The sequence below is a fragment of the Watersipora subatra genome, chromosome 7, assembly GCF_963576615.1.
Source record: "Watersipora subatra chromosome 7, tzWatSuba1.1, whole genome shotgun sequence".
Lineage (NCBI taxonomy): Eukaryota > Metazoa > Bryozoa > Gymnolaemata > Cheilostomatida > Watersiporidae > Watersipora > Watersipora subatra.
The window spans coordinates 2,938,626-2,962,087 of record NC_088714.1 but is presented as its reverse complement, the minus strand read 5'-3'; the positions used below and the strand labels follow the sequence as shown (position 1 = coordinate 2,962,087).

General features: G+C 36.0%; 2 protein-coding genes across 2 annotated transcripts in view; one reads left to right on the top strand and one right to left on the bottom strand.

Annotated features, from left to right (window-relative positions):
• Positions 1 to 1,194: 1,194 nt before the first annotated feature.
• Positions 1,195 to 3,248, top strand: LOC137399884 (tubulin alpha-1C chain). The gene is made up of 4 exons (XM_068086143.1): positions 1,195 to 1,306; positions 1,616 to 1,838; positions 1,961 to 2,158; positions 2,246 to 3,248. The coding sequence occupies exons 1-4, from the start codon at positions 1,304 to 1,306 to the stop codon at positions 3,172 to 3,174; spliced, it is 1,353 nt and encodes a 450-aa protein (XP_067942244.1). The 5' UTR covers positions 1,195 to 1,303; the 3' UTR covers positions 3,175 to 3,248.
• Positions 3,249 to 3,956: 708 nt separating this feature from the next.
• LOC137399883 (T-complex protein 1 subunit delta-like) overlaps positions 3,957 to 23,462 on the bottom strand; it is a 36,806-nt gene continuing 17,300 nt past the window's right edge. Inside the window, exons 5-12 of the mRNA XM_068086142.1 lie at positions 23,280 to 23,401; positions 23,008 to 23,143; positions 14,851 to 14,990; positions 12,925 to 13,129; positions 12,636 to 12,766; positions 11,559 to 11,793; positions 7,225 to 7,338; positions 3,957 to 4,211 (exon numbers count right to left, since the gene is read on the bottom strand). Coding sequence (XP_067942243.1) covers positions 4,191 to 4,211; positions 7,225 to 7,338; positions 11,559 to 11,793; positions 12,636 to 12,766; positions 12,925 to 13,129; positions 14,851 to 14,990; positions 23,008 to 23,143; positions 23,280 to 23,401 — 1,104 coding nt within the window. The 3' untranslated portion in view covers positions 3,957 to 4,190. The remainder of the gene's footprint in view (positions 4,212 to 7,224; positions 7,339 to 11,558; positions 11,794 to 12,635; positions 12,767 to 12,924; positions 13,130 to 14,850; positions 14,991 to 23,007; positions 23,144 to 23,279; positions 23,402 to 23,462) is intronic.

Here is a 23,462-nt window from a genome sequence, read left to right as displayed (position 1 = left end):
TGAGTAGTATGATTGGTTAGATCTTTAAGCTGGGTAATATGATTGGTTAGATCTTTAAGCTGAGTTATATGATTGGTTAGATCTTTAAGCTGAGTAATATGATTGGTTAGATCTTTAAGCTGAGAAAGAACATCCTTCATTATAGTCGCAGTGCTTTCACTCTCAGAGTTACTTATTGTGCTCTTGCTCATTCCTCTCATATTTAAGCAAATGTTAGGGACTTACCCAGTTCGGGTGGGGGGGGGTGACTCATGTAGATATACCCCCCTTATGTTGACAAGACTTGATAAGTTGCTGCATCTCTGAAAGACTGTCATGAGTAAAAGACTTGAAGCTTGTAATAACAGCTAGTTATAAGCTCTTCATGTGATTGTGTAGAGAGCTCAAAAAGCTGAACTGCTCCCTAGGAAATCTCAGCTGCAGCTGAGATTTTGTAGAAACCATTTATCTGTGTTGAGGTAGTTACTCTCTCTTTTTTGCGAAGATTTTGGTTGGCGGTACTAAGTTTCTGTTGAAAAACTCGCTACACCACTGATGAATTATTACATATTTGTGTTCTACTAGCTAAAACTGTACAGCATCTACTGAAAATTACAGAATAACAATGGCTAAAATAATAAACACCAGGTAAAATAGAACTAAAATTTTCAACTATGCTATGAGTTATATGACAGCTTGATTCACTGGAGCAATAAAACTAAGTCAATACTGGGTAAATGTAGTGTTACATGCAGTTCTAGCAACCAATGCATCCTCAATTACCAGATTCAAGCCACAGAGACAGTTGACTTTTTTACATAGTAAAAGCTGTTGGTAGTTTTCACTGCTTGTTTGTAAAGTGATATGCTAAATGGTCACAAAACATTAGTGCGATCAAGGGGTTTGATACAGGAGTTGTTTGCTCTTGGCAACAAGACTCCATGACACGTGTGTAGGTTTGGAGTGAAGCAGCCATTTTTGAGAAGAAATATGACACAGCTTTGATAAACAGCTGCTACCAGCATTCCCAAACGGTGCCAATGAATGCTACAGCCAGCTCTAGACCTTTGGAATAGATTTGCAATTAACAAATAGCAGCGAATAGAAACCATTCATGCCTGATCGATCACCAATTGGGCTGTTCTCTTAGCCAGCGTGTCAAAGGTTATCTTCATGGCCTATAAATGCTGATATGATGAGTCATGTTGGTACTTAGCGATTGTCTTGCTAGCTCGTGGGTAGCTGTGGTAAGCAGACATTTTAGAGCTGACCTCATTTTGCTACTTCCTAAAACGGAGCCAGTCAGATTTCGAACAGTCTCATCATGGTAAGCTCATTTATTGCACAGCACCTGTGTACATGATCATGTAAATGCATATTACTGCAGACCTCTTTTGATTTGGTGTGCATTATTGAAGAGAAAATAGATTCAATTTGTTCCTAACAGATCACTAATTAGATGGCAATTCTTGCTTCATCTTCAGACTGTCCGATTTGCGTATTACAATGTGTTACATCTTCAAATACTAGCCATCCAAAAGCCTATCAAGGTTTTAGCTGGACTTTAATAACTACATTTTCCATAAAACTAGATATAATCGTAGAAGAGTGTATATCTGGTGTCTGTGTTTTTTAGAGGGAGTGTTTATCCATCCATGTGGGGCAAGCAGGAGTTCAGATGGGAAATGCGTGCTGGGAGCTGTACTGCTTGGAGCATGGCATTCAGCCAGATGGTCAGATGCCATCAGACAAGTCAGTAGGGAAGTGCGACGACTCCTTCAACACTTTCTTTAGTGAAACGGGAGCAGGCAAACATGTGCCCAGAGCTGTGTTTGTAGATCTTGAACCTACGGTTGTCGGTTAGTAGTTCTGTTGATTGTATATTCTGGTATTACAAGAATATGCTATAGATACACAACACTGACCCTCTCTCATGGCCTTTATCGCATTAGTAATGCCATATTACATACATTTGATTCAGATGAAATTCGAACTGGTACCTATCGACAGCTGTTTCACCCGGAGCAGATGATAACTGGCAAGGAAGATGCTGCAAACAACTATGCCAGAGGCCATTACACTGTTGGCAAGGAGCAAGTCGACAATGTGCTAGATAAAATAAGGCGTCTCTCTGACAATTGCAGTGGCCTTCAAGGATTTTTGATTTTCCACTCATTTGGTATGTTTCTGCAGCTGTTCAAGTAAATTTATAAGTCTTTGCGTGCTGATTGATCTATTTGCATCTTTTGTGCAATATTCTTATAAGGTGGTGGAACTGGATCTGGATTCACCTCCCTTCTGATGGAACGTCTCAGCGTTGACTATGGCAAAAAGGCTAAACTTGAGTTCTCAGTCTACCCGGCCCCTCAGATTTCCACTGCTGTTGTGGAGCCATATAACTCAATCTTGACCACTCATACCACCTTAGAGCACTCGGATTGCGCTTTCATGGTTGACAACGAAGCAATCTATGACATATGCAAGCGGAATCTAGACATATCAAGACCGAGTTACACGAATCTTAATCGTCTCATTTCGCAAGTAGTGTCTTCTATTACTGCTTCTCTGCGATTCGATGGTGCATTGAATGTGGATTTGAATGAGTTCCAAACCAATTTAGTACCCTACCCTCGCATACACTTCCCTTTGGCCACTTATGCTCCAGTCATCTCTGCTGAAAAGGCCTTCCACGAGCAGCTCACTGTAGGAGAGATTACCAACTCGTGCTTCGAGCCTGTCAACCAGATGGTAAAATGCGATCCTAGGCATGGCAAGTACATGGCTTGCTGCCTCCTTTTCAGAGGTGATGTGGTGCCCAAAGACGTCAATGCAGCCATCGCTACTATCAAGACGAAGCGAACTATCCAATTTGTCGACTGGTGTCCAACTGGCTTCAAGGTGGGCATCAACTACCAGCCTCCAACTGTTGTACCAGGAGGTGACCTTGCAAAGGTGCAGCGCGCTGTTTGTATGCTGAGCAATACAACTGCTATCGCTGAAGCTTGGGCTCGCTTGGACCACAAGTTTGACCTGATGTATGCCAAGCGTGCTTTCGTTCATTGGTATGTTGGTGAAGGCATGGAAGAGGGAGAATTCTCTGAAGCTCGAGAGGACATGGCTGCTCTTGAGAAGGACTACGAGGAAGTCGGTGTGGACTCCGCTGACTATGATGAAGCTGAGGACGAAGAGTATTAAGTTTGTACTAACTTGTCACGTTGAATATGTTCCTTTTGTCCGATCATAAAATAAAGTGTCTTAACTAATTTAAAGTTTGTTAGTGTAAGTTAAGTTGGTGTAGACTCAGCTGACTACGATGACGCTGAAGACGACGAGTACTAATCATGGACACTCTAGACAGCATTAAATTTGATGTCAATTTTTCCATTGAATTGTTTCGCAGCACCTATTATCCTTCATGGTTACTTTTTGTAAAATGATATAAGATAGTCTCTCTGATAAAAAAAATTTAGTTGCAGAATTTTATTAGCGCTTCTATAAGGACTCGAAGCAATTGAAAATTCAATTTGTCCAAGAAATGGAGAGACTACTAGTAGTCTCAAGACTTAGTACTATTAGTCTGAAACAATCGACATACCAATCTTGTTTGTACCAAAATAATCTCCATACAAACTTTTGAGCAAATTGCTGGGCAATAAACAAGTTGTTGTGTATGATAAATGACTCCCAACGTTGCTACATTCCATACACAAGTCATTACAAATGCAGAGAAATGCGCGGTTGAAAAGCTTCTTGTCTTTCCAGACTCTGGACAATGAACTGCTACATAATAAAGGCAATGCAACATGACAGTTATATGATTACTCGCTGCAAAAATTAATTAAATAATCAAATTCATTTAATACCCTAATGACAAAGTACTCTGCAACATATTGTTAAGGGTATGTCAGTTAAAGGATCTAGATATGTATTGCTTTGACTGGATGAAAAAAAAACAACCAGCAACGAGTGATAAGAGCTTACAGATTTCATTACGTTTTTATTTATATAGACGCGCTGTTGTGCCAACAATTGACGTACAAAAAGGTTGATTGTACAAATTTGTAATGCATTTGTTCGTAATGAAAAGGGAAAATAAAAGAACGCAACAGTTGAAGCTATTTTTTGCACTCAACAAACAATACACAAGCAGCCTTCCACGTTGAGAACACTGGCTTGATTGGAAAACGATGCGCTATCTACATCTAGCAGATTCATCTCCCGACCACATTGACCTAAAATATAAAGGTGAGAATGAAGCATGAGTTTCTCATATCTATTAAGAATCCTATAACACTGCTTGTAGAAGGATGATACACTAGAGAAATCATGAATATATATCAACTATTGAATAAAATGGACATGGCTGCTCTTGAGAAGGCCTACGAGGAAGTAGGTGTAGACAGCTGACTATGATGAAGCTGAGGAAGAAGAGTACTAAAGCTGTACTAAATAGTCACGTTAAATTTGATGTTCATTTTTCCAGTTAATTGTTTTGCAACATCCTAATTATTCTTTTCAGCTTTTTAGTTACATCTTGTAGAATAAAATTAATAAGGTGACCTTCCTGATAAATTAATTTAGTTGCAGCATTTTGATAGCACGAACTTGAAGCTAAATTTATCTGATGAAAATCTGTTGAGCAATCAAGCGAGTAAAAGTTGTTACAGAATTCAAACTCTGTTTCACTGTGATTATCGGCAAAGAATACCAGATGCCAAGCTGCTATATTTTTGCTAAAATGCCTTACAGTTCTATGATGACTGTTTGAAACTAATGCCCGAGAACAGTCTAACCAGTTACAACACAGAAAATAAAACATTGAGACAAAGAATCATTTTTTGCATAGGTTGTGGCCCTTGAAGAGTTGGTACTACACAACCCCACTAATATTGAAACTGTAGGTATCATTTTCGATTTCTTTGGTAAGACTTATCAACATGCAGTGAGTTTAGTTCTGTTTCAACTCTCTAAGGGGTTTATTGTTGTAGCCATGTTGTTCTATAGCTTTTAGCAAACAATGTAAAGTGTTAAGCTAGTAGAACCCACATATCTAATAATTCATTGGTGGTGTAGTGAGCTGCCCTACAAAAAATTAATACTGTCAACAAAAATTTTCCACACAAAAAGAATGAGCAACTACCTTGACACAGATCGGCGATGAGAAGTTGACATAATACGATATACGTGACAACCTGCTGGACAAGACTAAAGAAAGTACATAGCCTAAATAACTGATCTGAATGGCCTCTACAGGTGTGTTTAAAGGTTGACTTGCAACAAAATTCACATTACAGTTATTTGACATCATTCACCATGTCTTACTCTGCGGTGTTGTAGGTGCGAAATATGTGATTACAAGCTCTTAAAGCTAAAAAATGAACAGTTAATTGCAGCCATCTCAAAACCGCCGTAGATTAGAATCTCTTTCCAAAACAGCTCAAATGGGACGCAGTTGTACAAGATGGCCTCTGTTTACACTTTCTCGCAACCTCATTTGTCAAAATATTTTCACAAATATACTTCACACATTCAATAAAACCATGTATATTGTTCTTACGCGTCTATTTTATCGTCATTGTAATGCTATCTCTTTCATCACTGATATCTTATAACCTACCGTGGAAATTCATTTAATTTTTTAACCTTAGCTCAAAGGAGTAAATATCATTATCTGATAAACATGATAAACCTGTTGGTCACCTGTGATAATCGAAAAATGCTGCAGAAATTATTCGCGAAGTATGGATCACATGATCAGATTACGACTGGACGATTAGACCAAGCCAAAACAAAACTGTAAAGTAGCGAGCATCTATATTTGATATGGGGTCTTCGGTAAAACCTGAAGTGTTTGTCATAAACTAGTGCTACGAGAAGTTTTATATTGAGCCTTTTATTGGCCTTTCAATTTACGTGAGACCATCACGTGACAAAACAATAACCAAATGTAATGACTACGTCAGAGAAATAAACTGATTCCGATCTACGACGGTTTCATGATGGCTGCGTTCAACTGTTCGTTTTTGAGCTTTTAAGAGCTTGTAATCTCATTTCCACATATTTTGCACCTACAACACAGCAGAGTAAGACATGGTGAACCTTTTGATACCAAATAACTGTAATGTGAATTTTGTTGCAAGTCAACCTTTAAGCTTGCTTATGCCTCCATCTTCCAAAAGAGTAAAGACAATAAAACAGACTATTAATACGACTATTAGTATTGCACATTCTTCATGTTAATGCTGATCAGTAAATACTAAATAGGTAATAGGGTGAAGGGAAACTATTTGGTTGACACACCTGTTGAGACACCTGGGTGAGAGGATGGAGTAAAAATCCTAAAGACTATATTAAAACCACTAATACTGATGAGCTTCTTACCAAAACATCTGCTGGGCCAGACTAACTAGATTGACCATTTACTAACAAATATACTTAATTATAGCGATCTTTCGTTAACAAAAGTTTGTGAACTTTGATATTTATTTCAAACAGCCCAATTAGGGTTTAGTGCTTAGTGGCTTTATGTGGTATGAGGGAAAAGAACTTGCTGTGTGCATAATCAATGTTCTTAAAACTTAACACATTTAACATTCACATAAGCTCAACTTTAGAATGAGATGAAGACAAGAGCACCAGAGAGCCATGAGTCATTTTATGATGGTAGAATTAGCTCAACTAAACATAAGCCAATACAATATGAAACTATTGTACATATTAATACGAATTCCATACAACGAAGATAACACCGCCACCGGATCACAGCCTCAGTGAGCAACAGAGTGAATTAAGGATTAATATATATATACTCACAATATCACAACAGAGTGAATTAAGGATTAATATATATACTCACAATATCACAACAGAGTGAATTAAGGATTAATATATATACTTACAATATCACAACAGAGTGAATTAACGATTAATATATTTACTTACAATATCACAACAGAGTGAATTAAGGATTAATATATATACTTACAATATCACAACAGAGTGAATTAAGGATTAATATATATACTTACAATATCACAACAGAGTGAATTAAGGATTAATATATATACTTACAATATCACAACAGAGTGAATTAAGGATTAATATATATACTTACAATATCACAACAGAGTGAATTAAGGAGTAATATATATACTTACAATATCACAACAGAGTGAATTAAGGATTAACATATATATACTCACAATATCACACCAGAGTGAATTAAAGATTAATATATATACTCACAATATCATCTATTTTCATGATACTCCTCACTGTCTCGCTAGCTAGAGTTATGGCTGAAGTAGAAACCAACAATGGCTGCACAACGTTCTCCTCAAGGATATTTGTTATCATTCCCTGCAATATTACACCAATATTAATAGTTATCATTCCTTACAGTTCCTCTAGTATTGGTAGTTATCATTTCCTACCGACACACCGATATTGGCAGTTTTCATTCTCCACCAGTACACAAGTATTAATAGTGACTCTGGCACCACAAACAGCAGTATTAAATTATTAATACCACAAACCTGCATTAAAAATAAGAATGCAAGTAAAACTAAAACTATCATTCGGTGTTTCACGTTTCAATCACTAGTCTGTGAAATCACAATTCTATGGCAAGCATTAATTTCAGTAGTAGGCAATAAGCTCCAGTAATGTTGGCTATCATAACGTATCATAACGCTTGCTGTTCAATGAAAAGTGTCTGAAAGTCAGAGCTTTTCTCCCTCTCCCTTGAAGTTGGCTAAGTGATACTCTACAGTACCAGTTACCGTACAACCTCTACTTAAATGCTACCATTATTTGAATGCCAGCTTTATGGAAGGGTTGAAACCATCATCAAACTATTTAAATACTAATTCTATTTGACCGCCACTATTTGACGTTCTTAATTTTTACGAACCCATAATAGCAAGTAATCAGTAGAAAAGTGTCCACAATACCGTACTAATAATGACTCGATTACATCAATAATAATTCATTCGTTCGTTGTTTCTGTTTGTACCGAAGTCCGTTTTCCAACTGCAAGTCTTTAGGCTTTTACGTGAAGACTTTGATTGCAACATCAAATAATTAATTGGAAACTGTATCAGGCTAATGGCAGATCCTTTTTAACGCGATCTTGATACTTCAATGTATATTGAAACAGTTTTGCATTGACGATGGAATCTGTGCCACTACATATTTTGAGCCTAACATTTGAAGCTATTTTGACTACATGCAGTTTCTCTCTATTTGCGCTAGAAGTGTCTACTGAAAATGGCATGGCGTAAGTTTCAGTCTGCTAAATAATTGTTTTGGACACTAACATCAACTAGATTAGTTGTGCAGAAAACGGTTTTGAAGTCAGAAGACACTGTGGACGGTATCGAACAGTCATAAGAATATGAAATGGTTCCACACAGAAGCAACAATCAGAACGCAACTGGCCAAGCAAACGGTGTTAATATTTTTGCTTTAAAAATGTAAATATTTGTTTTAAAATGTTAATATTTGTTTCTGCATGCATTATAATTTGTTCACTTGTTTATTTTATTTATTTATATGCCTTATAATTATGCCACTTGTTCTTGAATATATATTTGTAGCAGTTGATAGATTATAACTATTATATAACTTATACATTTGCAGATTTATAGCATATTATTTGATGGCATGATTGTGGTAATTCGAACTCAGCTCAAGGCTCATAACTCTTGTTCTACTGCGCATGAAAAGCCAGTTTTGGCTGCAAACGGTAGCAAACATCAATGAGTGCAATGAAATTTTATGCAACCTTGTTACATCTACAGTAGACGCTCCTTTAACGTAAACTCCAGATAATGTAAAAAATTCATGTGAAGTTTTTGCTTCCTACTACGTAAAAAACTCCATATAACGTAAAGTGTCAAGTTGGGCGAGTTCTCAAATTCAATTTGAATGTTACTCAATCTCGCCGCACTTGCGAGAGAAAATGACGTACGTTTAAAGCTATATCTACACAACTTTCGCGGCATTCTAGTTCGTCGTGATAGATCATCATATGTGTCGACAAAACAAAGAATGTTCATAGATACAAAGGCAATCGATTGGTGTAAGTGTTACAGCGTTGATATACCATTCTGAATGTGACGAGTTGGAGCATCATCAAAAGTTTTCTTTTATCCTAACCTTGCCCCCTGGATACAGATAATCAGCGAACAGATAGTACCACATTTTTATAGTAAAAATATTTTGTTGTTTTGCTTCATTGAAGAAATATAAAATATTTGTTATTAGTTTTACTTTGCAGAATATACTTTGCTGTTTAGAAAAAAATAAGCAAGTTGCTGTAAATAAACATCGAAGATGTGCGCTCCCCATCAACTTATTGTAAAAATTAACACAACCCTGGTTTAAAAAACCTGTACGATTGATCAGAAAAAGGAAAAAAGTTGACGGTGCGAGCCAATAATGCTGCAGTTTCGGTATGGCCCACAAGTTAGAGGTGTTAAATCAAATTTTTTTCATTTTGCATGGCCAAAGGGGTGAGTTTGTACAGATCTTGGAATGGATTAGGCAATTTACATGCACTACTGTTTTTATGACGTAAATTCCCTATAACGTAAACATTCCTGGAACCGATTATTTACGTTGTAGGAGCGTCTACTGTAGTTAGAAAATAAAAATATGCCATCAAATTTAAAATGAAATAAAAGCTTGAAAGCTCTAACAAATTGCACAGCAAACAGGCTTATCAAAAGTTAATTGCAGGCAATAGATATCAACTGGTAAAGACATGTATTAGCTTCCCCGTGCATATTTATTTGAAGATCTACGACCGGTTTAAATTAAGTTAACAAATTTCATGCATCCAAATGGGTGAATGTCGCACCGCCGTAAGGAGAACGCAATATGTAGGCGACATTTGATTCACCCATGAAAGGGTTAAATTTATCTTCTCAACATTCTGATGACACAAGCTAATAGACCTCGTGACGGAAAACCAATGGAAGTTACATCCACTGAATGTGACTACTAAATTATTTACTATTGTCCCGAAAATATTCTTGGGCAAACTTTTTAATGGGCAATTAGATTAGCACTAATTATTCCTGGTAGATATTTCAAAAACATTTGTTTTAGATACTAAGGTATTTGTGAACAGCAGTCAAACATATCACTGCTCTATAAATAACCATGAAAGCAATGCTCAAGGAAACTTGATATTTACATAACATCTGGCTAAAAATGCTCAACTCGTACACCACAACAAGAATAATAGGGCTTATTTTTTTCAGACATTTACTCTAAAAAGGGGTGAATAATAGTTCAATTGAATGAATAACTCCAAAATTTTAATGATATATCACCTTGCCCTTTAACACTGGCAAGCAGTGTTGTCTATAAAATTGTGCAACTCCGATCTCATGATTTCTGACCAATAACTGATCTGATCCTTGAGCGCCTAACTAAGCCTGATAACACATACTTATTCGAAATGGAACTGGTCCAAAACACTTTCAAGCCGAGTAAAGCTTATTGCCTTTGATATATTTGATTGTTATTTGATTTATTATTGTTTTTATATTTGATATCTTGAACACTTTTTAATAATCACGCCTCTTCACTTTTTTCCTTTAGATAGCTATTGGACAGCTTTCGATATTGTCTAAAGGATTTACACGAAGATGTTTGATCACATTGTTTTTATAGTTTTTGCTTGTTTTAAAGAATGCACAGCTTTCTTTTTTATCACCACTACTAACACCAGCACTAGTATTACAGAAATCAATGATTTTAAAAATAGAAAAGGACGATACAAGAAGCTGGTTACTATTATTAGTATACTATCTTATTATCATCATCAATATATTATAGAATCAGACTATGTGAAAAACTGCATAAATGTGTACTAATTCAAATAAATTAAATTACTTTGGATGTCAATATATATACAAATATATACTCAAATTTTATATTGTATGTAAATCACAAAACTTAAATGTTAAGGTGATCCCACTTGTAAAAAGAAGAGAAATAATGAGCAAAAACTATGAACGGTATGTTTGTTTACCTTTGGCCTTCTAGATGAACCTAGGAAAAGACCACAGAATGTTGATAGACGGCAGTAAAAAGAGGTGGATTGTATTGGTCAGAATAAACGTTTTTGAAAACGATTTATTTATATCGGAACAAACTGAAAAAACTGCTATCCTACAGAAAACACTGAGCCTGAATTGCTAGAAACAAAAAGTTTTTCTACTCTGTATGCGATGTATGATAACTCCAAATCAACGAACACGAACAAATATAACGAACACGAACAACACACTTGTCATTAATTGGGTTTCTCTTGCAAAGGAAACTGAGTGAGATGCATTCTAAGTCGTACCCATGGACAGCAAATGAGCCTAGAGACAAAACTAACAAACAAGACAAAGTACGAAAAGCCTTTCGTTCTGTCGTATCATGAAATATCGTTCATAAATCAATGCAAAATTTTCACCAAAATATATTTCGTAACTTTAAAGTTTTGTATGTAGTCTTTCGTAAGTAGAGGTTCCACTGCGTTTGCTAATCATGGGTAATTAGCTGAATGACTGACATACCTTCCTGACGTTGATCCCGGTGTGTATCTCCCCATTGGCATGACGATTCCTAAGCTCCGTGACTGTAGCGATTGGATTCAAACCAGCATTCTCTGATAGTGTGAAAGGCACCACCTCAAGGGCATCTGCATAAGCCCTGAAGCAGTATTGCTGCATGCCCAGCAAAGTGTCAGCATGTTCTCTCAACCTGATTGACAGCTCTGTCTCAGGGGCCCCTCCTCCAGCTATCAGAGCTCTATCAAAACCATATAGACAGGTGAAAATAATTGTTTGAACATAAATACAAATAATATCCAATAATTTATAAGCGTAAGCAAATGTATTGATGGCCATCAACATATAGAATTGCTGTACTTTATACGTGAGAGCAACTTTGGCAAGTGTTTCATCAAAAGAAAAACTCAGACATCTAATTATTTGACACCCCCAAATGTAATTTGGGGGTGTCAGACATCTAATTATTTGACACCCCCTAAATGTAATTTGCCTTTTTATGAGGCTTCGAGCTCAGCTTTTATGTTTAATTTCTTTGTATCTTCTGTTGCTGCGTTTTCTACGATCTCAAATGTGCTCAAACCTCACTGATCTACTGCTTTAAAAGTTCTATTAATAGAAAGCATCATGTTTGTAACGAGTAATAGCTTGAGAATTCTCATGTGTGAATCAATATTTCAGAAGATCCAATGTAAAACAAACAAAATAAGTCAGTTTACTCTTCCTTTTCATCTATCATTAATATTGAGAGGGCTTTCAAACCTCTAATCCAGGCCATTTCTTTAAAAATTGAACATTTACTGCAGTCACTGCAAGTGTATAGGCTGTGTACGTCTTGTATTTGGTGAAGCTCTAGTATACTCTAATAGTTCTAACAACTATTGTTTTGTACACGAACTACAGGAGCAATAAAATATTCCAATTCTTAATGATATCCATAAAAGGTATCTTGTTTGTAATGGCTGACATAGTTATTAAAGGGGTGCATGATCAGTGATCAAACATTTTTTTATGGGTGAACATGTTTGTAGCTGAATGTTTATGAAACGAGGGAGCGCCTGTTATTTTTAATCGTTCACAAACCTCTTTTTCACCAGACATCTGATGACGCAGAGAGCATCATGGATTGACCTATCCGCTTCCTCCAACACCAACTTGTTAGAGCCTCTCACTATGACAGATACGACTTTTCCTGGGTTTTGGACACCAGTAACCTGCACGATGTTACCAAACCATTATTCAATGTAATTCGACCGCATAACTTTAATTTTATATAAATTAATCTCCAAAAAATACAAGAATAATTTAGACCAAATTATGCTTATCACTTATAGTTAGCACCAATCTGTATATATTAGGTCTCAGTACACACCTTTACAATCTTAGTGGAACCGGCATGCATCTCCTCTGCAAGCTCCGCGCTGCCGAGCATGTCAGCAGTGAAGTGGTCAAGAGAAGCGATTGGCTTGCAGCCAAGACCTTTGCAGATGAACTCTATGTCCTCTCTTTCTACGTCCTTCACAACCATAATCTTCATCTTCGCGAGAAAGTGCAATGCCAGATCATTCACAGCATCCCTGCCAGCAGCAGTCGTAAATAACATGAGTAGTATTCAAACAGAAGTACATCTGTTAACACGCATCTTTGACGCAGATATGTGGTGGTCTTCACCACCTCACACAAGTCAGATTAGCTTGTACCAGTGAGGCTGACTTATTAAAAACTCTAACAGAAAACAAATGCAAACTGCGATGCAAAAAAGCAACAAAAATTTCTCACCAAATACCATCACCAGTCTTTATGGTGAGAAACGCAGAATGTTTAGCAACATTTTAATAAAAACTACAAATTATTTCTAAATATCATGTGGTTTATTTAGACTTTTTAACCCACTTGAGAACATAATACTTAATTGGTTCAAGTACAGTGAAACTCGGATAAATCGCCCTCGGATATATCGAACACATGGTTAACTCGAATGGATTTGCTTGGTTCGTTCTCACGCAATGATAAATGGCTTTAGATAACTCGACTGAAACTCCGTTAACTCGAACAGTTTTTTGTCAAACGGCTACCGAGACGGTTGTTACTATGGCTTTAGAATATCACTTTATTCCAAGCCATAGAGACAAACATCGCCTTTTAGTAGTTCTTAGGCCTCGTTATTACCAACATCGGCAAATATTTTCATTAACGACTTTTCTAAAGGTTTGCAAAAATCAAATTTTACCAAACATCCGCTTAGCGATAAGCCCTCCGAATGCAAGAAAAGCGAAGTAAAATTTGGATAACTTTAAAGTAATATCGGCAAAATTGATAATGGGTTTTTAATAGTAAAGCAGTTTTGTAATAACTGACTTACTGCAAAATTGATCTTGGTTAAAACGCTGGGTAGAAAAATATGTATGTATTTTTTCTGAGCGTTTTAACCGTGATCAAGTTTTGCCAATTTTAATCTGAGAATGTCCTGGCAGTCACATCACCTAAAGGAACAAACAAATCTCAAGTGATAGAAAAATATCTTACTTTCTGATTAAAAATATTTAAAACTTCACACGAGAGACCCTCTAACTTGCAACAAGCAATCTATGCTTTTGATTGATATATAGTTTGTATATGTACATGTATCTACTGATAAATACGTGCACTTATGACTGTCCTGATAATTTGAACGCTCTAATAACTCGAACACTTTTGCTCGGTCCCTTGAAGTTTGAGTTATCCGTGTTTCACTGTACTTGCACCTGATATCAGAAACACGTCTTATTGTTCGCAGGTTATACACAGAAATTCACTATGCGATTCATTCATGTAAAATTGTTCCATTTCTCTACAAGTCATTGCTAGCCTATAGGTACACCCAAACTATCAGCAATATATTTTTTACAAATTCTATATGGCTGTCAATCTGATATTTTGTGAAGATGCATCTGCCATTTCTATATTGTTAAACTTCTTTACAGCAAACATCCGAGTTTAAAGTATGTGATGATACTGTAAAAGTACTGCATAAAGTACTGCTTTCATGCATTACAACATGTACAAGATACAATGCTAGCGAGCCTGTAGACCATCCACATCTGGTGATAGCAAAATAAAATCTAATCCAAGGTGGGCACACGTAGAGGTTGTTTGGTTAATATGGATAATATTCAAGTACACCTTGACAACAAAATTATCATCATATTGTCAGTATATGAACAAAAAATATATCACCATATTGTGATTATATGAACAAAACAATTATCAATATATTGTCAGTAACATGAGGTGACTGACAGGAAGAATCAGAGCCTACCTGAGAATCGACTTCTGAATGAGAAGCATGTTGCAACCAGCTTTCTTAATAGTCTTAACAATGTTCAGGATGTACTGCCTTTCCTCTTTCATGATCCTATCCATCTGCGTGTAGTCGGAGATAATGACATTATTCTCCATCTAAAAAGCAAATAGCGGTTAAAAATACAACAGAGACAAACATTCATCAGGTTAAGCATTGGGAAAGGAAAAACATACAACTAATATATCACTGAGGGCAACATAAACACGATAAGTAGAACTAGCATAGTCTACTTTAAGGTACAGTAGACAAGTCAGTGGACACCCAAATGTCACTGTGTACAGTATTGACAGTGTTGATGTCTTCATGATTATTCATGAAGACATCAATATATGTAAATAGTCTTCAATAAAATAGTATAAAGTAAATATTCACCATTACTAGGATTGAGGTTAGCAAGAAAATGACAAAGGTGTAGATGAAAGTTACTATTATTGATAGATATAATATACTGCCAACTAATCTGATTTTAGTTGAACGTGCCGAGTAAGCATTCGTGTAAAAAAATATACTTCTTTTAATGTAGAGACATTTGCATACATATTTGTTTCTCTTGCATACATATAAATATACCTCGATTACATTAGTCAATTGTGATTAGAATGCTTAAAGATGTGATTGCGTCAAATTTAAGTTGATCTTAAAAGAAAGCATTTTTTTTCTCTATCAGTTGATATGTTGTTTGTTGTGTTACGCGATCGCATTGCCAAGATATTTGAAGATTAAAACCGAAAAAATCTGATCGCTGTAAAAACGATCAGGCCACAAAAACGTGCCCAGACTTGCCCAAAATGATCACGCATTAGACAACCTGTCTCTATCTCTCATATTCACATCGGCTATTTGCGATGAAAGTCTAGTCTTACGCGGCTCTATTGGCATATATCTTATTTTGTATTTGCTCATGTTGGCTAGAATAAAATTTTAAATCCTGCTACAGATGCATTATTATGAATGTTTCAAAGGCCTCAAATAACGAAAATTGAAAATTTGTTCTACTCACTTTCTCCAAATGTTGTGTAAACATTTGGGTACCGACTACCAATTCTACCGGTCTACAGTAATTCTGTCCAGTCAACTATGTAGAACGCGGTCTTTGTATCAGCACAGTTCTGCAGCTACCCATACTAACGATATACAGCCTCCCATAAGCCCCGCCCACATTATGTCTGTCGCCTATCCTTGGGACGGGGCTGTATATCATTGCCTACACCGTCTACATACTAGTTTCTTACTAGTAGTATTCTTACCGAATACTACCGAAGTGAAATAAGCAAGCCACGTCTTTGAAAAGAATATAGATAGGGATAGAGTTTTAAAGATGTAGTTGCGTCAAAAATGAAATTAGGACCCATAAAAGGCTAAAACATCAGCTACAATTTGATGCCATTTTTGTCTTTGTAGACCAACCCTGTCCAGATATATATGCGTTTGAATGAGGCCCTCTTTTAAAAAGCTCACGTTCCAGCGTGTGCCAATTTCGTGACGTCACTAGCTTGTTTTCTGAAACGAAACCACGAGCGATAAATATGAGGTCGCTTCGTTAGCCAATCACGATCGCGAAATTTTTATATAGACCGTAATAAATGTTATCACTCGTAAAACGCTTTGTCTGTGATCTCGAAGATTCTCATCGCTAGAGAATTCATGCTCATCGTTACTGATTCAACGCGTTTCAACAATTACTAAGTTATACATAGTTTTAAAATGGCTTCAAGTTCGAGCGACCGCTACTCAGAGTTATCTGAGCAACGTTTAGTAAAAGATTAGAGTAGACAGCCTATGGCCAAAGCTGACAGGCGTCAGCAGCGTTTTGCTGCAGAAGAAGACAGAATGGAGGTAAATTAACTTAAGAGTCTTCTATACTTTAGTAAATGTAATATTTTTTTATAGTCATAAATACATATACTAATTAATAAAATGATAATTCTTTGCTATCTCCAATCATCGTTTCATAGCTTATCTGCCGTTTTACCTAGCTATAATATTTTTTTCGAATTTTCTTTGGTAAATTAGAGTCATGATTACAAATTATTTTCACACGTAGGAAGTGGGTAAAATCGATTGATCATTGCAAATCTTTAATTTCCAGAACCAAAGCTTCGAATCGTTGGCTTGGCGTACTTGTGCCTTTATTAAATGTTTATTCGTTTTTAAAATTACACTCGCAATCTATTTAACTCCCAATTTGGAAGCTGTCAATAGATACTCTTTAGAATGACATATCTATGAATGACATATTTATTGCATCTACTTTGTTTACATTTACTTGTTTTACTGATTACAGAACGTTTATGTCGTCCCACCAGCCGAAGAAGCTTTGTCAGTGTGGAAACTGCTATGAAGGAGAAAGCAAGACTTGAATGCGTGCTGGATGATGTTTTGTTTGAGTTTGTTGCAGTAGATGAATTTGTCTTATTGTATCAGCTAATACTATGTGAGCGGCCACGACTTGATGAATATTTTTAATAGAAGCTTTATGCCGAGATGAAAATATTTTTGCTTGTAAAAATTATATAATAAAATAATATTGTTGAAGATAATGCAAAACATGATTTGCAGAATATTGTAGTGAATCGGATATGGTATATGGGTGTCCGCAGAACTGGAGAATGTGAGTTCAAATCCAGTTTGCAGCAGACTTCTCATCCTTAAAACTCTATCCCTGTCTATATTCTTTTCAAAGAGGTGGCTTGCTAGTAGTAAGAAACTAGTAAGAAACTAGTACGTAGGCAATAGGTAATAGGCGACATAATGTGGGCGGGGCTTATGGGAGGCTGTATATCGTTTATATGGGTAGCTGCAGAACTGTGCTGATACAAAGACCGCGTTTTACATAAAGTGACTAGACAGAATTACCGTACACCGGTAGAATTGGTAGTCGGTACCCAAATGTTTACACAACATTTGGAGAAAGTGAGTAGAACAAACTTTCAATTTTCGTTATTTGAGGCCTTTTAAACATTCATAATAATGCATCTGTAGCAGGATTTAAAATTTTATTCTAGCCAACACGAGCAAATACAAAATAAGATATATGCCAATAGAGCCGCGTAAGACTAGACTTTTATCGCAAATAGCCGATGTGAATACGAGAGATAGAGAGAGGTTGCCAAACGCGTGACATCATTTTTGGCGAGGCTGGGCACGTTTTTGTGGCCTGAGCGTTTTTACGGTGATCAGATTTTTTCGGTTTTAATCTTCAAATATCTTGGCAATGCGATCGCGTAACACAACAAACAACTTATCAACTGATAGAGAAAAAAAAATGCTTTCTTTTAAGATCACCTTAAATTTTGACGCAACTACAGTGGTGTGCATAAACTTGGAATCACACTGTTTTGTTCACTCTATTTCGAATGGATCTTCCATTTGCTTTCTATTTTCCCGCCAATTATGATGCCATGCCAGATATTATATATCAATCTGATCAGCAGAAGATGTGCCTTCAAACAATGCATTGATTGATTTAACACAATCATTTCTGAGTGATTTATATTAATCCGTGGAGATGCTGAGATGCTATTAAAGAGCTCAGAAAGTTGGTAAACAGCATGCCTCGACAGTGTCAGATGGTGATCAAGAACAAGGGCTGGCCAATAAAATACTAATGCTCAGCTCAAGACACCTTACCAGTCCTTCTGAAGACCAACAATAACCCAACGGCCCTTTTCAAGGCCACCAATTTGTATAAAAGAGTTTGTTTGTATCCTATTTTATCAATTTTCACTAACAACATTCATAGCCTGCAATAAGTCTGCCTTTCGGTAGATCCACCCCCAGCGATAAAAATCTGAGAATATTTTCGAATATTTGGCATCATCTTGCTCTTCAGAACTTTCCCTTTCAAATGATATATATATTGATGGGGTTGAGGCACTTAACTCCAAAGAATTTCTTAGACAACAGCATATAAACATACATATTTGAAGATTTAACTGGTGATTCCAAGTTTATGCACACCACTGTACATCTTTAAGGATGAGAAGTCTGCTGCAACTGGATTTGAACTCACATTCTCCAGTTCTGCGGACATCCATATACCATATCCAATTCACTACAATATTCTGCAAATCATGTTTTGCATTATCTTCAACAATATTATTTTATTATATAATTTTTACAAGCAAAAATATTTTCATCTCGGCATAAAGCTTTTATTAAAAATATTCATCAAGTCGTGGCCACTCACATAGTATTAGCTGATACAATAAGACAAATTCATCTACTGCAACAAACTCAAACAAAACATCATGGCTTATGCAGCACACATTCAAGTCTCTCTTTCCCCTTTATGGCAGTTTTCACACTGACAAAGCTTCTTCGGCTGGTGGGACGACATAAACATTCTGTAATCAGTAAAACAAATGCAATAAATATATGTCATTTATAGATATGTCATTCTAAAGCGTATCTATTGACAGCTTCCAAATTGGGAGTTAAATAGATTGCGAGTGTAATTTTAAAAACGAATAAACATTTAATAAAGGCACAAGTACGCCAAGCCAACGATTCGAAGCTTTGGTTCTGGAAATTAAAGATTTGCAATGATCAATCGATTTTACCCACTTCCTACGAGTGAAAATAATTTGTAATTATGACTCTAATTTACCAAAGAAAATTTGAAAAAAATATTAAAGCTAAGTAAAACGGCAGATAAGCTATGAAACGATGATTGGAGATGGCAAAGAATTATCATTTTATTAATTATTATATGTATTTATGACTATAAAAATATTACATTTGCTTAAGTATAGAAGACTCTAAGTTAATTTACCTCCATTCTGTCTTCCTCTGCAGCAAAACGCTGCTGACGCCTGTCAGCTTTGACCATAGGCTGTCTACTCCAATCTTTTACTAAAAGTTGCTCAGATAACTCTGAGTCGCAGTCGCTCGAACTTGAAGCCATTTTAAAACTATGTATAACTTAGTAATTGTTGAAACGCGTTGAATCAGTAACGATGAGAATTCTCTAACGAATGAGAATGAATTCTCTAACGATGAGTATCTTCGAGATCACAGACAACGCGTTTTACGAGTGATAACATTTATTACGGCCTATATAAAAATTTCGCGCTCATGATTGGCTAACAAATAGAGCTCATATTTATCGCTCGCGGTTTCGTTTCAGATATCTTGCTTGTGACGTCACGAAAGAAGCACCCGCTGGAACGTGAGCGTTTAAAAGAGGGCCTCATTCAAACGCATATATCTCTGGACAGGGTTGGTCTACAAAGACAAAAATGGCATCAAATTGTAGCCGATGTTTTAGCCTTTTATGGGTCTTAATTTCGTTAAATTGAATTTTTTGACGCAACCACATCTTTAAACAGGGAAATGCTTATAGTTTTAGACTTCATAAGGCCCAGTTACTGTTTAAACATAAAACCAAAAGTTATCCACAATTTCATATTCTTTGTACAATGAAGGATATTACATAACTTACACTATATTATTAGGCCTACATTATTTACCTTGATTTGCTAAAAAGATTGCATATTTCAACCTTTTATGAATTATTCTGATATAACACATTCGCAACCATCATGAGTTAACTCGTGAATTTATATCGTAGCTAGGCTACCAACATGAGTTATCTCGCCTTGGAAATTTATCCATTCCATTGACAGTCATTTCTAAGTTGTAGAAGAAGATTTCTGATTAGTTAGGAAGAGAAATTTCTGGCCAATCAGAAAAACTTATCAAATGCTTCAATGATATCTCTGGCAAAAGTTATAACCAAAATACTAAACCCATAAAATAGACGTCAACTTAAAAACTGGAAACCATCATGGTGACTTAAAATTTTATCGTTCACGATCAATTTTTTTTTCAATTCCAGAAGTAAATATGCAGATTCAGAAGTGATAAGACAGTGAAAGACTGCATAAATCAAATTGAAACATAATTGATGTTTCAAAGTTTTTATTAACTTTTAATTTTGCCAATTTGAATCGTTATGCTCAAATAAAAATGCACTTTTTAGGCAGTCAGCCGCGTTCAGACTAAAGTTATTATTCACTTTCGATAGGATCATATTGATTCTTAGAGCTGTCTATGAAGCCTGAAAAGTCAAGAACAGAGTTATTGAACATATTTTTTTATTATTTAAAACAAGTTGATGACAGTTTATTTGAGTTATGTTGGCATGAATGTTTTGGTTTGAAGGATGATCCTCGCGAGCAAATGTTCGAAATTAAAGCTTCATGATTTTTACGTTCATGACTAACTGTTATTTATAAAAGATATTAGTTATAACTGTGTATAGTATGTAGCAAAACAATAATTTTAGCTAAACTACTTATATTTTCAACATTTTTATTGTGAAATTTCAACTTTGTTTCAGCGAGCAAAGGTTTTTAAAAATCAGAAACTTTCTAAAACTACCTTCTTTGAAACACATTTCTACATGTAAGTAATATGAAATCTCTATCTGAATTTTATACCATTTGAAAGAGAAGACTAAAGGTCCGGCCACACGTAACGAATTATTCGTTCAATCTGACCGAATCCACGAATTTCACAGAATTCACAGATCTATTCTGCCGAATATGCTAGATTCGTCTGAGCTGTGCATGCACACCGAATTCGTTACCGAAACGCGTTTAATTGGCTAACCAATTTTTTTAGCGAGCACGATTCTATTAGCTTTGACAAGTAATATAGTCCAAGACACGTACGACGACCCACAATAAAAGTTTTACCGCGATATGACTTGATACATACGATGCAACTGCCTATATGCGCTATTGTTGGTTCTCTCTCGTTGGTTCACCATGACAGGAACTTCTCATCGTGTATCTAGAATTTTTTTTAGATATTTTAGAAGTTATGAATTATTTCTTTTTCAATAATAATAATTTCTTTTTATGCAGCAAAAGCTCCGTCGCAAAAACAGTCGCTATCTCTAGCGCATATAGGCAGTTGCATCGTATGTATCAAGTCATATCGCGGTGATACTTTTATTGTGTGTCGTCGTACGTGTCTTGGACTATATCACTTGTCAAAGCTAATAGAATCGTGCTCGCTAAAAAAATTGGTTAGCCAATTAAACGCGTTTCGGTAACGAATTCGGTGTGCATGCACAGCTCAGACGAATCTAGCATATTCGGCAGAATAGATCTGTGAATTCTGTGAAATTCGTGGATTCGGTCAGATTGAACGAATAATTCGTTACGTGTGGCCGGACCTTTAGCTGGTTATTTTAAAAAGTGAATGGGTAACCTACCCTACAGGATTAAATTATTAGCGGAGCTAAATTTCGTGAAAATTGTTTTTTCATGCATATTCGCGGATGAACACATTCGCAAATAAATTAATCCATGCAAGCAGCTAGCAATAGAGTAAAACCTTCTCGTGCATATACCACGTGTTTAGGTTTCGATTTAGCTGATAAATATATGTCGATCATGCTAAGCTATAAATCTTTGGCTGCATCCGGAGGTTTTCATGAATATTCATCGATTTGGAGGCTTTTGGTGAACCAACAGTTTGTGGTAATTTATGAGTTTTTTAACGTAAAGAACTGCAGGAAACATTTTTTCGATGATGGTGCCGTGACGAATAATTTGTGACAACCTTGAATAATTTTGTAAAGAAGTGTGATGCATTGGTAATGGTCTTAACTCAAAGCCCCGGCGGCGATTTTAAGAGTTTGGAACTCAGCTACGTTTACTAACACTGCCTAAAGGCTAGTTTTTAATTTGAGGCAGTAGTTATTCTCCCTTGTGTTAAAAACAAAACTGATTATTCGCGGATTTTAATAATTCGCGGAATAGACTGTACGCGAACTCGCGGATTATTAAATCCATCGAATAATTTCATCCTGTAGGGTATCTCAATTCAGTTTCTTGTAGCAGTAAGTTAAATTATAGCATTTTTCTGAGAAATGACTGGTGTTTGAGGTAGATCGCATGAAAGTTAGTCGGTTGCGAATGAGTTAACTGAATTCCTCATTTGTCCCTTTAAAATCAATTTTTAATCGTTCAATTTAATTATTTTTAAAGAAAAAAGCCTACTACATGTAATTGTCATCAAGCTAGAAAAAGTAAATCGTTTTGAAAAAAACAAACAAAAACCAACTACAATGTATAATTTCAAGTCATATAGGCTTACATCAGTTTTAGGAGGAGAAATGCAGAATTGAATTAATCCAATCTTTGCCCGCTCCACCTTGTTTGGCCCTCCAGCACCAGAGGTCTTCTGATCAAATACAAAGCCATCCACCAGCTCGGTGTCCTCCACGGTGCCCCTAAATTGTATAAATCCATATTAACTTACCCACATCCAACAAACACAAATATCACCGCTAAATAAACATCTACTAGCATACCTTTGACAATCACTGAGCTTGTTCAACAATAGAATACAAGAACTATTATGCTTACCCAAGCTTTTGCATGACACGAATATCTCTGAGATCCACATTGGTAGCGACAGCTGGGTCAATTACTTTCAGTACTGCATCAACAACAATAGGAGATAGCACCGATGAGCATTGTGAGACAACCTACGTGAGATGTGAGAGAAAGTTGATTAGTAAAGACAGTTAGGAGTCACATTTTTCAGTA